Source organism: Saccoglossus kowalevskii, chromosome 10 (genome assembly GCF_978046115.1).
Source record: "Saccoglossus kowalevskii chromosome 10, keSacKowa6.1, whole genome shotgun sequence".
In the NCBI taxonomy this organism is placed as follows: Eukaryota; Metazoa; Hemichordata; class Enteropneusta; family Harrimaniidae; genus Saccoglossus; species Saccoglossus kowalevskii.
Window position 1 is genome coordinate 30,589,296 of NC_140650.1, and position 15,588 is coordinate 30,604,883.

Below are 15,588 nucleotides of genomic sequence, written 5' to 3' on the forward strand. Positions count from 1 at the left end.
TAAATTTGTTGGTTTCTTCCAATACTTTTATTTGTAATGTGAAAGCGAGTGACGCGAGAATGACCAGCGCTCGCAAAGAGAGCTCTAAAGGTAATATGTATACCGGTACCAATGTATAAAGTGTAAATTGAAAGATAACTATACAACCGAAGAGTTTGAAAATGGTACACTTCTAGTCAATTGACGCCACCATTTTCTTTGCTGTTTCACAAATTATGCGAACAGGTTATGCATAATAAAACGTTTTGGCAATGGACTGAAAATAGTTTGGATAGTGTTTTGAGTTGTGTTTATCAGTGGCAAAACACAAATCAGGCGTGGCACCATCTTGAATCCCGCACACGAACCTCAGTTTTGATAGTTCACTCATTTCAACGTTCTATGGTTATGTCAGTTCTATTTTTAGTCAATCAATAAACTACTAGTCTGCGCTCGTTCGTCAGGCATTGCCTGCTACATATTACAATGTAATGTGATGCAACGAGATGTTACCTTAAATGTGATGCAATGTAGTAATTCTCAGGCATCTAATGAGGAATGCTTTCTTAAATTAATACAGTATACAGTATATCGCATGCCATCTTTGTGGGATATCTACTTTCACAGGGCCTAAACAGTTGGCTAACCCGAAATACAAACTGGAAAGAATGTTAATTAATATTACAAGTAAGGGTCTTCCTGGTTGGTTTAGAGTAAGGGTCTTGCTGGTTGGTTTAGAGTAAGGGTCTTGCTGGTTGGTTTAGAGTAAGGGTCTTCCTGGTTGGTTTAGAGTAAGGGTCTTGCTAGTTGGTTTAGAGTAAGGGTCTTCCTGGTTGGTTTAGAGTAAGGGTCTTCCTGGTTGGTTTAGAGTAAGGGTCTTCCTGGTTGGTTTAGAGTATGGGTCTTCCTGGTTGGTTTAGAGTAAGGGTCTTCCTGGTTGGTTTAGAGTAAGGGTCTTCCTGGTTGGTTTAGAGTAAGGGTCTTGCTGGTTGGTTTAGAGTAAGGGTCTTCCTGGTTGGTTTAGAGTAAGGGTCTTCCTGGTTGGTTTAGAGTAAGGGTCTTCCTGGTTGGTTTAGAGTATGGGTCTTCCTGGTTGGTTTTGAGTAAGGGTCTTCCTGGTTTGTTTTGTGTAATGGTCTTCCTTAAAAAATTATTGACATACAAAGAGTATTAAATTCTCATTAAAATCGCACATACAATCTGAGAATACAAAAAACGTCAGAAAATAAGCCTACATTAAAATATTGAAAGAAGATAATATAGAAAGACAGTATTTTGTAGAGTATTTTGATAGCCAAAAGGAATGGGAAAAAGCAGCGTCAGTAGGCAATATGATGAGCATCAGTATACAGAGTAGTACCGGTATATACAATTAACATGACATATCATTACCACTGATTTCGGATACAGCTCCGAACTGGTTTACTACTTAAAACAACAGATGAGAGAAACACAATGACTAGTAGACCAGACAATCAGATTACAATTTATGCAAATGAGGCAGAGGGCAACCACTGTATCATAATTTTATAATGATATTAGATCTCAAATTATCCATTTTTATATTAACATGAACAATTGAGTACTTTACCGCATGGATTCTCTTGTCTAAAGGATTTATAGATGGACTTTAAAAGAGAGATTGAAAAGACAACTCAATTGGAGAGAATTGGAAGTTTTCCCTTGCGCAAAATAGGTTTTATTTACGCTTGACGTGTCAAAAAACCAGAAAAGAGGTAGCATTATGTTGCTATATTACCACACTACTACAGCAATTATACAGTCCCTAAAGTACATCCTGGCTCCAAAATGTGTGATAAATCTGTCTTCATTAGGTACAGTATTATTAGTTCATAGATTTTGCCAAGATATAGTAAACATTTTTATGTCCGTTAAGGTTAAGCCAAAGTTTTAAATAGAGGATGGGTGGGTGCATGGTGGTGATGGTGTTTTACAACATTGTTTATTATTATTTCATCTATCATGCATGCAACACATGAACTTCCTAATTTAGCCCCCCCCCCCACCTCCACAAAAACTATAATTACTTATTTTCAGATTTATTTTCTGATTACGTAACACATTTATTTTTGGTCATATTTATTGTAATTATTTTTGGGTTGGTAGATTATCTGGCTAAAGTTAAGCTCAGCTGGTTGTTTAAATTGTTTGTAGTGATTTATGAATTTGATCATGTGCAGGTCATATATATAGTACACTCATAAAATACGGTTCTACTGATTGCGCATATATTATGAACAAATATTTGAACAAATGTACAACTATAATATAATTCATTCATTGATGGCTCCATTCCTAGATCGTGTAAAATTTATTCAAATCAATCAAATTTGTTATTTTTTCCCTGCATGGCTGAAATAGTGAGAGCAGCTGCGTTTATTCACCTGATACGACGAGACAGCATCACGCACAATAACATTACACTCGGATGTTAGAACACGCATAGAAGAAACGCCAGTCATGAAGAAAACATGCAGTAAGGAATGATAATACAAGGATTTGAACTGAATACACAGTGTGTGCTACCTGAATTCATATTACACTTTGTGAGTACACACATACGTACAATTTAAACATAATGAACTACCACAGGCAAACATACTGGGTAAACACCACCGTAGACTATTCGTATCAATGAAGTCACTGTTTGTGGATTGGAAAGCTGCCCAACCAATTGAAGTACCTCAGGATCAGGTGGTTATGCGCTCCATGTTAAGAAAGGTGAAAGTGCGATAATACCGAGACTAAAGACGCTGATGCCTAAATATAAGAGGGTAGTGACAAGCAGGAATGAAGCTAATATCAGGGTTGTTTGCAGGTCATCTAGAGGTCGATGACTACAAGAGTAGAAAGGATTCATACTTGCAGGATGTTTTGGGGAATGTGAAAATGCTGTGTGGCAATTAAATATACTAGAGGAGGTTTTAAATTGTCTTTTATTCAGACAAATTTATAAATTTATAATCTTTGTATTATAATATTAAATTATGCATCATTGGCAGCCGCCATCTTGGAGCAAACAATAGAAAGTTTAATTGCAGCTTACAAGTTAAACAATATTAAGAATTCGCTTTGTGTGATAGTAACTGTAATGACTGGATGTCACATGGTTGTCATAGTAACTGTAATGACTGGATGTCACATGGTTGTCATAGTAACTGTAATGACTGGATGTCACATGGTTGTCATGTTTAAAGCGCGGTGGTCGTCGCACAGCGCATGTTCTAATTTCATGTAAATAAACAATGTATTTTACACGCGTTGTATACGTTGCTATGAGTCCCATATCGAACAGAACGCGGCGTGACGACTGGCACCCTTTAATGTCCACCATACAGAAATTTACTGAACACATTATTTGACTATTTTTACAAACCAAGGATGTATACCTGAGAGTATATGGAAGTCAGATATGTTAATTTTTAAAAATATTAATTATTTAATTTGTTGTGCTAGAATAATATTAATTAGTGACATATCATTAATAGTAGCTATTAATAATAATCTTGTAATCTACCATTAAATGTGATATGATTGTGAAATCACTTCAGAAAATATTGACATGAATTTAGGAGTGTCTGACACACTATGGTGGTTGTCATGGCAGCCATAGATACCATACTGGAATGCATGGACATCACCTGCAGCGGACGTAATAAGATTAACAACTCATTTTGATTGTCATTTATAATTCTACCACAGAGAGAAATGACATCACTACATCCATGTATCAGTAACCATGGCAATGATGAAATGACCATTTGCCAACTTGCCAAACTCAAAGCATATCCCATTTCTGCTTTGGGAGTTTGTAAAAAATAAACATGTTTGTTTCGTAATAACGAAGCATGGTCATGCAAATAGCTATGTTTGAACCTTGGCTGGTTGTACCAACCAGGAACATCCGACTCTTTATAAAATACATGTCTCACACCATGTGTAGAAATGTAATCTACGTCATTAAAATAACTAGACCTAATTTACATATAGGAATGTTCAACAAATTATTAGAGACTGAAAAAAAAAATTGTATACACATCATCATCATCATCCAAGCACAGTATTTTCAAACTGAAGGTAAATGCCATTGATGTATGTTTAATTAACAACTTAACTAAACTTGATTAGGCAGTACTGCTTAATGTGGATGTCCACCATTTCCAAACCTTTTGCAACTTATATTGGTCACTCAGAATTCTGATGCTAATCCAGGTTTGTTTACCAATAAAGTTATTTACAAACAAATGTATTCGAGAAAACAGAACCAAAAGAAGTTTCACTTGTAACTGATGAATAAGTCATATTTATAATCATTTGATAATGCATTGTGGGGATGTAATTCAAATTTGACACTACTGAACATGTTACTGAACATATGTGCAATGCATTATGGGAATGAAATTCAAATTGTTCGTAACTGAGCATGTAACTGAGCATATGTACAATATTATTAGACTCATATCAATAACAATACTGTATTTGCACTTAATATGTAAATAAGGGGTGTCTATGATCAAAGTAAGATTCAATGATCTAGCTTACAATAAATGCAATTTAAGTTTATTTTCATTTTAATTGTAAATGCACTTCTAATAGAGAAAATATGGTATATGAACTGTCAGCCCATGTAACAGAAGATATGAATAATCCATGAAAAGCAATACATAAAAAAAGACAAGGAGGGAATTTACAATGTTTCCCCCACGACTCCCAGACTCTTGTCACTTAAAAACAATATGATGAACCCAATATAATAGTGTGTTAATTCTGGAAATATAAATCCCTCATTTTCACTGTATTGTATTGTATAATGATTGTCACATGGATTTTTGGTTTTACTTCTGTAAACTGGCATACTAATTCATTTCGAGGATAGAATTTACCCGCTGTGTAGTGCGCGTTCTAGATTTTGCTTTTGCTAACATGCACTCCATAGAACATAGGCTTAGATGGGTGAGACGTGGACAAAATTGACAACAATTGTAGTACATTTCAATGAACTAACGGTAATACTGGCCATACACTATTTCCACACATAAATGAAGCAAGAAAAAGTAAAAAATACAACATTGTTTTAGTTTATAATATGTTCATATTCAAAATATTATTCCAAAAAATATTAAAATTTGAATGTACGTAGTTTATTATTATTTTTTATGTAAAATGAGTGAAATTTTTTATAAATTTTTGCATCAGTTTATTCTCAAAACTGTCAATGTCATGGTGGATCTCATAGGTTTCAGTAATTTTTGTTGTTACAAGTCATGGTACTTTAATCGTTGTCTGTAAATACCAATGATAATTAGGTTGCTTGTTTGCAATGTTGCTTGATTTTTGTGTGAATTTTGTAATTTTGGTGTGAAACCCATAACATTATCACCTTCTTGGCACACAGACACACATGTGCTATAATTGCGTAACTTTAAAATGTCATAATCTTTTTCAACAATCACATAACATATTACTTGATGGAACAGCTGCAATAATTCATCACATGTCCACAAGTATTAACCAGCATTAAAATTGATATTTATAAATAAATATAACTCTAGAGGAAAAAATTGTCAGTTTTACATTGAATAAATTAATATCAAATCATCCTGGCTAATTATTAAACTTATAAACTTATAACTTATAAACTTAAATCCATACGAATCTATTTTGTAGGGGATACATTTGACTGTGGCATTGAAATTCACAATTAACACTGAACAGCACACTGAACTTCACACCCATGATGATTAATTCAAAAGTATGAGCAGTTCCATGCTTGTATTTTTAAGTAATTACACATTGCATTTTATAGAGGCATAAATGTCTCTGTATACAGTATCTATGAATTTTAGATGATGATTTAATACAAATTGACCAATCACAACGGCTTAGCAGATACATGATAGTAAATTAGCCAATGACTGAAAAAAACAAAACAGCAAAGGCTCATGGCCTTTATAGCTAATGATAGCAGCATGTTTTTGGATTTGAGTGAAGGTCTTCATGGGTGGAAGTTTTATAAATATTTCATGAATTCCAATAAAAGCTTTCCATGTCTTCATGAATATGGAGTGTGTTATATTTTCCATGTACAGACTAGACAGACGGGAAAAGCTGGTAACTTATCTTTACTAATTATCTGTCTTTTCCACTCAAGCTGAAAGCAATAGATTACGTTATCTGCAACAATATTGTGGTTCAATGTAATCAGGAAGTCTTGCACACATCCTAGTGAAAAACTGCACACATACAGCAAAATAATATTACCGGGATATATACGATTACACTAACATTAACGACTCACAATTAAAAAAAAAATAATATTTCTTGAGAATTCCTAATAGAAGATGTGTAGAGCAGCACAACACAGACCCAAGTAGAAAAAAATCAACAAGTATCGAATGTAGCTTGGAAACTAAATGTCAAACAAAATGCAATCAGTGTTTCCTTTTCATACACTTTAAGAATATTCAAATCAGAAATATTTATTGGTATTATTACTTGCTAACAATTATGTAAGGAAATAGGCATATCTCTGTTTGCTAAAAATATTCTACCAGAACAAAAATTATTTTTTTTATACACCGAAACTTGAAGTCACCTACAATTAATACGCCCATATACATGCATAATAAAGTTCAAAGGTCAAAGAGGGCAGTACTTGAAGTCTTGTGACTTGTTCTAACGTCAATAAATAGGATTTAAATCATGGATTCAAAACAAGCAGTCCATCGGCTGATATTATTATAGTACAACTGTAATGAATAATCTAAAAGCAATGTAATCCACAGTTTAGAAGTTAGATAAAAATAACATCACAAAATGAACAAGAAATTGAAAATGACACAGTCCTCGTTAAGTTCTCTTTGTGCTCGTCATATTAAAGCGGAGGGGTTGTCGCGAGCGTGTCCTTGAAACTTGAGTTCCAAGTGGCATATACAACAGATTGTTTATTTACATCAAAACACGTGTTTCGTGTCATAGTAATATGGCCAAAATAAAAACAGCAGTTATTCAGCCATCTTTGATCTGATTATGAAACACACTGATATGTATGATGTATGTGCCAAATACGAATGAAAATGGTACATAAATTGTGGAAATATAGTAGTAAGGCCAAAAAGTCAGATGGCTGTCAATCGGCCACCCTTGACCAGATTTTGAAACAAATTGTCATGGACATGCATCCTAGCATGTATAAAGTACATGTATGTGCCAAATTTGAATGAAAACTAACCGAGCACGTCCAAGATACCGCATAAAAAAACAAAAACAAGATGCCTGCCAGTCGACCATCTTTGATCCAATTGCGAAATAAATCGTCATGGAAATGTATCCTAACATGTATAATCTATGTACCAAGTTTGAATGACAATTGACAAAGCATGTCCAAAATACAACATTTTCAAAAAACAAGATGGCTGCAAGTCGGCCATTTTGAATCGAATCGCTAAACCACTGCATGTGCATATGTCCCACATAAGGTACTAGGCACATGCGAAGAATGAACGGAATCGGTCCACAGGATTCTGAAATATGACGTTGGATAGACCTACGCACGGACAGACGGACACACGGACGGACGGACAGACTCAGGAACTCACGGACGGTCTGGGACATGTATCCTAACATGTATGATCTATGTACTAAATTTGAATGAAAACTGACAAAGCATGTCCAAAATACGACATTTTCAAAAAACAAGATGGCTGCCAGTCGACCATCTTTGATCCAATTGTGAAATAAATCATCATAGACATGTATCCTAACATGTATAATCTATGTACCAAGTTTGAATGAAAACTGACAAAGCATGTCCAAAATACAACATTTTCAAAAAACAAGATGGCTGCCAGTCGGCCATTTTGAATCGAATCGCTAAACCACTGCATGTGCATATGTCCCACATAAAGTACTAGGCACATGCAAAGAATGAACGGAATCGGTCCAAGGGATTCTGAGATATGACTCCAGACGGACGCACAGACGGACGGAAACCGAATTATAAGTCCCCGTTTTCGGACTTCGTCCGAACGGGGACTAATAAATCTGAGAGAGATGCACCAAAGGTACCTTCATATGAAATATCAAAGCAGTCATGCCAACTGCTTTCAAGAAATTGTCGACCTAACATTTTCCCCCAAATAAAAAAAAAATACACACTAAAAATCTTGATAAAGGTCTACTGAAGAAAGTTATAAAATATCAAAGTAAAGTTTTTAAAAAAATAAATATTAACTAAAATATGAGAATTATAAATATTATCACCCAAATGAACAAATCTGATAGAGCTAAGAGGTCTACCCGATGTATCTTTATATAAAATATCAAAGGATATCTGTTTCAGAAATCATTAAAAATAGCATTAGAAAATGGAAGTTATCATAAAATAAACAAATCTGAGACAACTACCCAAGGCCTGTTAGTTTCAAAGACACACAGCTGATAATTTAAACAAGCAGCCTCTCGGCTGAGATAGCTCCACTGTTAGCAATGCACATTTCAATTAAAGAACTGAAGATATCATTAGAAAATGAACAATATGTATAGTATGTATAGCAATTGGACTTACTGTTTTCAACAAGAATTCAAAAATATCACTTTTTACCAAAAATGACATAAATATTCATCAAAATTAGATAATTGAAGATACATGTATCATCACAAAATGAATAAATCTGAGAAAGGTCCACATGTAGTACCTATATATGTAATATCAAAGCAATTGGACTTTTGGTTTTTAACAAGAAGTCGAAAATATCACTTTTTACCAAAAATGACAAAAATATTCACCAAAATTAGAGAATTTAAGATATCATCACGAAATGAACAAATCTGAGAAAGGTCAACATGTAGTATCTATATATGTAATATCAAAGCAATTGGACTTGCGGTATTTAACAAGAAGTCGAAAATATCACTTTTTACCAAAAATTACAAAAATATTCACCAGAATTTAATATCATCATGAAATTAACAAATCTAAGAGAGGTCTACCTCAGGTACATACACACCAAGTACCAAAGCATTCAGGCTTGTAGTTTTCAAGAAGAAGTCGAGAAAGTAAAACATTGACACGAACGACGACTGACGCCGAACAACGACGGACAATCACTCATATGATAAGCTTCGCTCGACAAAGTCGACAGCGAAGCTAAAGAAAAGGAATAAAAAATTACACTGATTGACAATGAGTCAGTATGGAACAGTTGTGATCTGTCAAGTTTGTCCACAGCCAAGCTAAAAAAAGACTTGTTATAGATCGGTTCCCTTCCTCTTACTCCCCTTCAGAGTATGAAATCAGCCATGACCAGCCATGACAAGCAACAAAGGCTCTCACCAATTACAGCCCAGCATTAATAGATCCAGTGATACTGTACAAAGCAAACTTTATAATTATGACTCAAATTAAGCAGAAATAAAAGCACTAAAGCCTGCACTTTTATATCTACACAATGCTAGTCAACTTTTGTCCATATTCATAAAATAAAAATGGATGAATGTTTCCATATTTTTTTTTAAAAAACTTGATCAAGACTATTGGTTAATTATGTTAATTTTGGCAGAAAAGTGTTTGTAGGAGACGGAAACTGAAAATATTTTCACGTGGTTAAGTGGCTATAAAGTTTGATACATTTCTCTTTATTGTACAGACCTATTGAACTTTTTTCAGTCCTGATTTTTAACGAGGTTATTTTTCAAAGATTTGCAACAGATACATACACGTATGTACTGGAAAATGACACTAGACAACAGACAGATGGATCAGTGCCAGGCAGATTAATGACTTGCGTAGAAGAGAAGTCAAATAACTGCAGAATACATAGTCAACATCCCACTTACAACGCTACTTGTTTATGCCGAGTAGTGTAACGTAATGCCTCCATTTTGAACAGCCTTATTTTTAGAAATGAACACAACTACTCAAGCACACCTGTTAACAAAAAAAATGCCACAGGTCTTATCAAACTGTCTCCATCTCTTCCACTCCCCTTTCTTTTCTCTGCACGTGGCTGGATGCCGTAGCCCTCAGGTCAGATGCCGTGTTAATGCACATCCACCAACGGTAAATTAGTGGTTATGATATACATTGTAACCGCCCAGTTGGTTGACACGCTAGCAAACATTCTGTCATTCCATGCGTTATATACTTCCACCCAAACACCAAACAAGATAAATAAAGCAGCATAACTGGAATCCAATAACTGTAAACCATTACAGTTTTGCAAGAGACACATTTCTGCAAATTGCACAATTTAAGTTTGTGAAAATCACAAAGATTTGTAGTGGTGTAAGTTTCTCACAACATGTCGTCACAACTGCAGTATAATTTAGCATTGACATCTAAATAGTTTACAGTATAGCAAGTATACGGAAAACCAGAAAATTAATGTCATAATTATTTTTTAACTGCAGTCTAAAGCGTGTTTACATTGTATGTTTTTTTTGTTTTGTCATAATAATTGCGCTTTTATTTAGATTTTTCCTGAAATATAATTTTTCTTTTTTTTTAATTCTGACAAATAAATAAGGAGGAGCTGCGATATTCTTAACTGACTTGTGCAGTGCTCTGAAACATGTAAGTAAAAAAAATTCTGAGCCCTAAAGGATTCACCATGCACTTTTGATTAAATTTGACCCTAGACAGCATGGATTCATATACTGTTAATGGAAGCACGTACGTGCTACACTCAGTATAAATGTTCATTTCACAAATAATATGAACAAGTATACCTTGCCTTGGCACTAAATATTTTCAAACACTTTCTTTCATTTGAAGGCTACAACCAATGAAGCAGAGATACGCTTAAAAAAAGCATATGTTTTGCTTCACACCTGGTATGTCCGATTACCAAATGACAACACCTGACAAACCTATTACATGTTGCAATTTTCTTTACAAAGCATAACAGATTGTGTTAGCCTATGATGATGGTTAGTGAGCTGGCATGCAGCATACTGAGAGAGAAGAATACCATTCATGTTATTAGTTAATGACAGCACTCCCTGAAAGGTTGAGTATACATTTACACTGAAATGTTGACAAGTGCAATGACCTCACCTACAATTCCACAGAATCCAAAAACCAATATAGGTTGTAGGTAAGACTGCAATGTACAGTTTAACAATGACAGTAAAAATTATGTTCTACGCTTGTAAATAATAAAGGAACATGAACACTATAGTGCTGTAACCTCACCGTAAATAATGGGAAAATTGAAAAAAATTATATCTGGTTATCGCTGCTTCAATAAATGAATCTCTACAGTGTATGTGCATTGTACCGGTAGTACTCCCATGGTGCATCTGACAGATATGAATGATCAGTTCACTGCTAAAGTAAGGCAAAGGAATGTTTACAAAACAACGCAACATTTTTTTTTTGTTTTTCAGAACAGGATGTTCAGCACGTAGAAAGTGAAATGCACCATGGGAGCTAGTATATTGGTGTAGAGCTTTGCTAAATAAAATATTTGCACAGCTTTAGATTTTTAGATATTTCTTCCATTTTATTTATCATCTGAATATTCCACAGTTGATACAGTAATAATAAAGATGCATAATATACGCACAAAACATACTGTAGGGGGGGGGGCATTTTATTTTGGCTGCAATTAATTTTCACTGGAAACAATATTTTGGATTGACGTGTAATTTCCAGTGATTCGCAATAAATTACAAACAAACGTCAGGAAAAGTGATAATGAGTATGTATACAAGTTTGACTGCATGTAATCATTTTTTAAAATTAATTAGACTAATTAGTGTAATTAGTGTAATTAGTAAAACAGTTCTATCATTATAAAATGAAATGTCGGCACCTCTAAAAATACAGATTTTATGACAATTGACCTAAACAATGATTATCAAGACATGTGACTTTTATAAATGCCAACAACATGAGCTAACCCAGGTAGGTTTATCAGATACGAGATACTATGATCATTGTAAATGCACTGATATATGGGGCTGGTTTGTTTGGTAAGGGATAGTGGTTTATCTTTAACATGGCCACATACCTAATTGCTGTATTACTGCTACCTGTATTTTAGACGTAGACTACCTAACATATTTGCGTTGTTATTTGTAAATGCCCTAAATACGAGTGTCGGCACCATTTGTTCGGGTATATTCAACAAAGACCATGAAAGCTAATACAGCCTGGCACACTGGTAATTCAATCCAGTTCTCCATTTTGTTTTTTGAGATCACCTTATTTTTGATGGTCAGCCCACTATGTAATATTGTATACTGATTTAATTTTACAAAAATTATCTCATAAATTTCAGCATTCAGTGAAATATTGTAGCCAAATTTTATTCTGACGAAAATCAGTAAACTACCAAATCGGAAAAATTACCAACCACGTAAATTAAACAGTAATTCCATTGTTGGTGTAGCAGTGATCCTGGGTTTGTTTCCAACATAAATATCACCGCATAAAACCAAGATATTTTATTGACTACCATTTGTGCAATTTAAAATGAAAGTGGCAAAGTGAAAGTGAAATAAAATAAATTGTAATGAAACGTAAAATATTTGCTCCATAATTGAATTGTTTGGTACAAAAATGGCATTATCGAAAAAAATCTGGTAACTATGGCAACTTCACTATCCTGTGCTAAAGCTAATAATAGATTTTCTTAATAGTTGTCATATATCACTATGTGTATACTAGGAGTTACTGCATTCAACTGATCTGTCGTTGTCAGCCAAAAATATATATATACATAATGGTTGTACAGATTTGACGTAAGAACTAGCGTATCATGTGAGAGAGAGTTCTTTTTTGTAAGTGTCACCAGGTCAAAATAAATCTAATAGCCAGAGGAAATTTCATTTTAAAATTGAAATGAACCATATCTTTTACAGTATAACCTGACTGTGTTGAAGTTAGGTCAAAGGTCAGCACATGTTCCATTTTAATGGTTGGAATTCTCAAATGGGAATATTGTTGATTTCAAGTCTACACTTAATCAGTTTACACCCACACACTACTTAGCACCATGTCATTTTGACCCTAACTCCTCATCCTGAAAATTGGGATATCTCATGTACATCATTGACTATTAAATGTGACTGTAACATAGTTCTCAGTCAATTTGATTTTTAAAACTATAAACAAAAAAATCTTAAAAGTTAAAAAAACAAAACATTTACTTGGCATTGAAATGTGACTGTAACCACAGATACTAGTGTCCATGCATACAAAAAAAGTTAAATTTGTTCCATATCCTTACTTGTGTCAATTTGTAAATAACTGAATGTATGACAAGTGGGTAGAGAATCACTTCAATTTGATGAATTTCAAACACATGAAACTTGATACCTTTAGTAAACAACATATTTGAACTAGAAGTTTTAATAAGATAAGGCCAACATCATTCAACCTTATGTTTGCAGGCTGTACAAGTGAGAATTAGTAGGCGGGGTAAATAATATTGTACCACTTCAAAAGCTGATTATGTTAATGCTGAGAGAAAAGTCCAGTTAAATTTATGATCTTTCCCTCATATGCTTCAGTAACACATGGAGTGTGATATATTGATTGTCAGTTCTCCATTTAGCATTACAAATCCTTGATAAATTTTAATTGATGTGTGAATTTATTTAAAAAATATTACACTACCAAGAATTAGCTCGCTAAATAAGATTTTTTGTGTTTGGATCTGAGCTAAATAAAACATGTTTTATTTGTGTTACACAAAAAAAAATCCAAATTAAATGGCATATTGTACAGACTGATGAGTAACCATGACAACAGTATAACCTTGGGCAAGGACTACTATAGTCACTGTCATATTAATTAGTAACAATGGACATTCACTATAAAAACAAATAATTAGGAAATGGTAGAACAACACATTAAATGCATTGTTCTATCACGTAGCTGTAATGCCATACAGTTAAAAGACAATAGGACAGATTTAGCTAATTAGGTTATAACGGTATGAGGAACTTTCGGGAACAAAAGATAAAACGCCATCATCGATAGCCTTTCAATAATACATTTCAATCAGTACGTGGCACATTGCAATTTGCGGGTAATACTTGAATTTTTTGAAAAACTGTTTATACTTGCTGATTACTTAAATAATGCGTAAGATGTACGGAGTTATTTTCGGTATTTTGAGGTCAAATTCCCGCCCAGATTTACCATCTGATCAGTGGATGACTTTCAAGATGAACGAGTCCACTGAACAATAGCGAGTCAAAACACAACGTCAAATTCCGCGAATATTCGACAACTTTGCCACAAAACGGTTCACATATTATCGCAGTCATGTGAAGTAGGACATGTGAACATTAAACGAGCCGTGAACTAGTAGCTTCCACATTTGAAATTATCTGACATAATAATATACTGCTAGTCACAGTCCCTATTACTGCGTGCTAGGTTACAGTAGACCGGAGCAGCTGCATGTCAAACCGCAGAGATAAAGCACTGTAAGGTTGGTACCGACTGGTCACCAATCAGATATTGCTATTTTTATTCAGTGCCCATATAAATAACGATTAATCTGAGCATCAGACTTTTTATGGCGGGAGTACAGCTACTAAATACGACGAAAGTAGTAATAAAGTCGCGAACAACATGATGTCAATTTCAAGTTGTTCGCGCGCCCATTCTCTTCTGTTGACAACAAAAGACAGCATCAAGGCACAACAACAAAACCAAAATAAAATGACCGGGCGGTAAATTCTATTACCGATTAGGCCATTGTAATGCAGCTAAATGGCCGAGTTACCCATTGACTTGATCAGTGGTGCAAGCGACCACAGGGAGTGGGAAGTGGTCCGATAAAAACACTCTGCTTATGGTGTCTGTTTTCGTCAACAGCTGGGAGAAGTGATGTTACTCTTACCTGAATGTCTACTCACGAAACGCTTCATTTTGATGACGAAGGTATGACACAATTGTTTCACGAAATCGTTTTCTGTCACCGTCTAACGTTAGAGTCCATTGGGCAGTAGCCCATAGCTTGCTTGCCGGTCGAAGTTCGCAATGAGAACAGTTAGTAATCACTAGGTATTGAGATCACTGTACATACGTACGTACAGCTACAACGTCGAACAACGTTGACCAAAATCGACACGCCTACATTTACTTTCTAATTTTGTCGTAGATGGCGCACATCTGGTCTGTGATCCGAAAGAAATCGTCTCATCCTGTCACGAGGGGCCTTGTTAAAACATGAACACACTACAGTAAAATACAAAACGCGTAATTAAGGGTGATATTTCAGTGGCATTCCATAAACCATGATCTAAGACTTAAATTCATGGCTTGATAGTTTATTCTTATACAGGAGAAGCAAACAAATTAATACTATTGAGAACTTGAATAAATATGTGCACAAGGTTTTATATAAATTAGTTTACCAGTTTTTGGGGCAATCAAAACTGTTGAATATGCAGTATATAATATGCAATTTTGATATTTAATGTTGACTGATCGCTAACGGCAAACATCAATTCATTTGTTCAAAGATTAATTTCGAAATTAGGAAAAACAGTGATGTGACAAGGTCGCGTGAGTTGCGCCCTCCGCGGTGCTCCAAACCCAACACAGGTCTGATGCCGTTCGGCCGG

The 15,588-nt window shown here is 34.5% G+C and overlaps 1 protein-coding gene across 1 annotated transcript in view; it reads right to left on the bottom strand.

The window, feature by feature from the left end:
- The window catches only part of LOC102805379 (actin-binding LIM protein 1-like), a 104,705-nt gene extending 89,578 nt beyond the window's left edge, over window positions 1-15,127 (bottom strand). Inside the window, exon 1 of the mRNA XM_085504494.1 lies at window positions 14,862-15,127. Within this exon, the coding sequence (XP_085360620.1) occupies window positions 14,862-14,889 (28 nt within the window). The 5' untranslated portion in view covers window positions 14,890-15,127. The remainder of the gene's footprint in view (window positions 1-14,861) is intronic.
- Window positions 15,128-15,588: the final 461 nt, after the last annotated feature.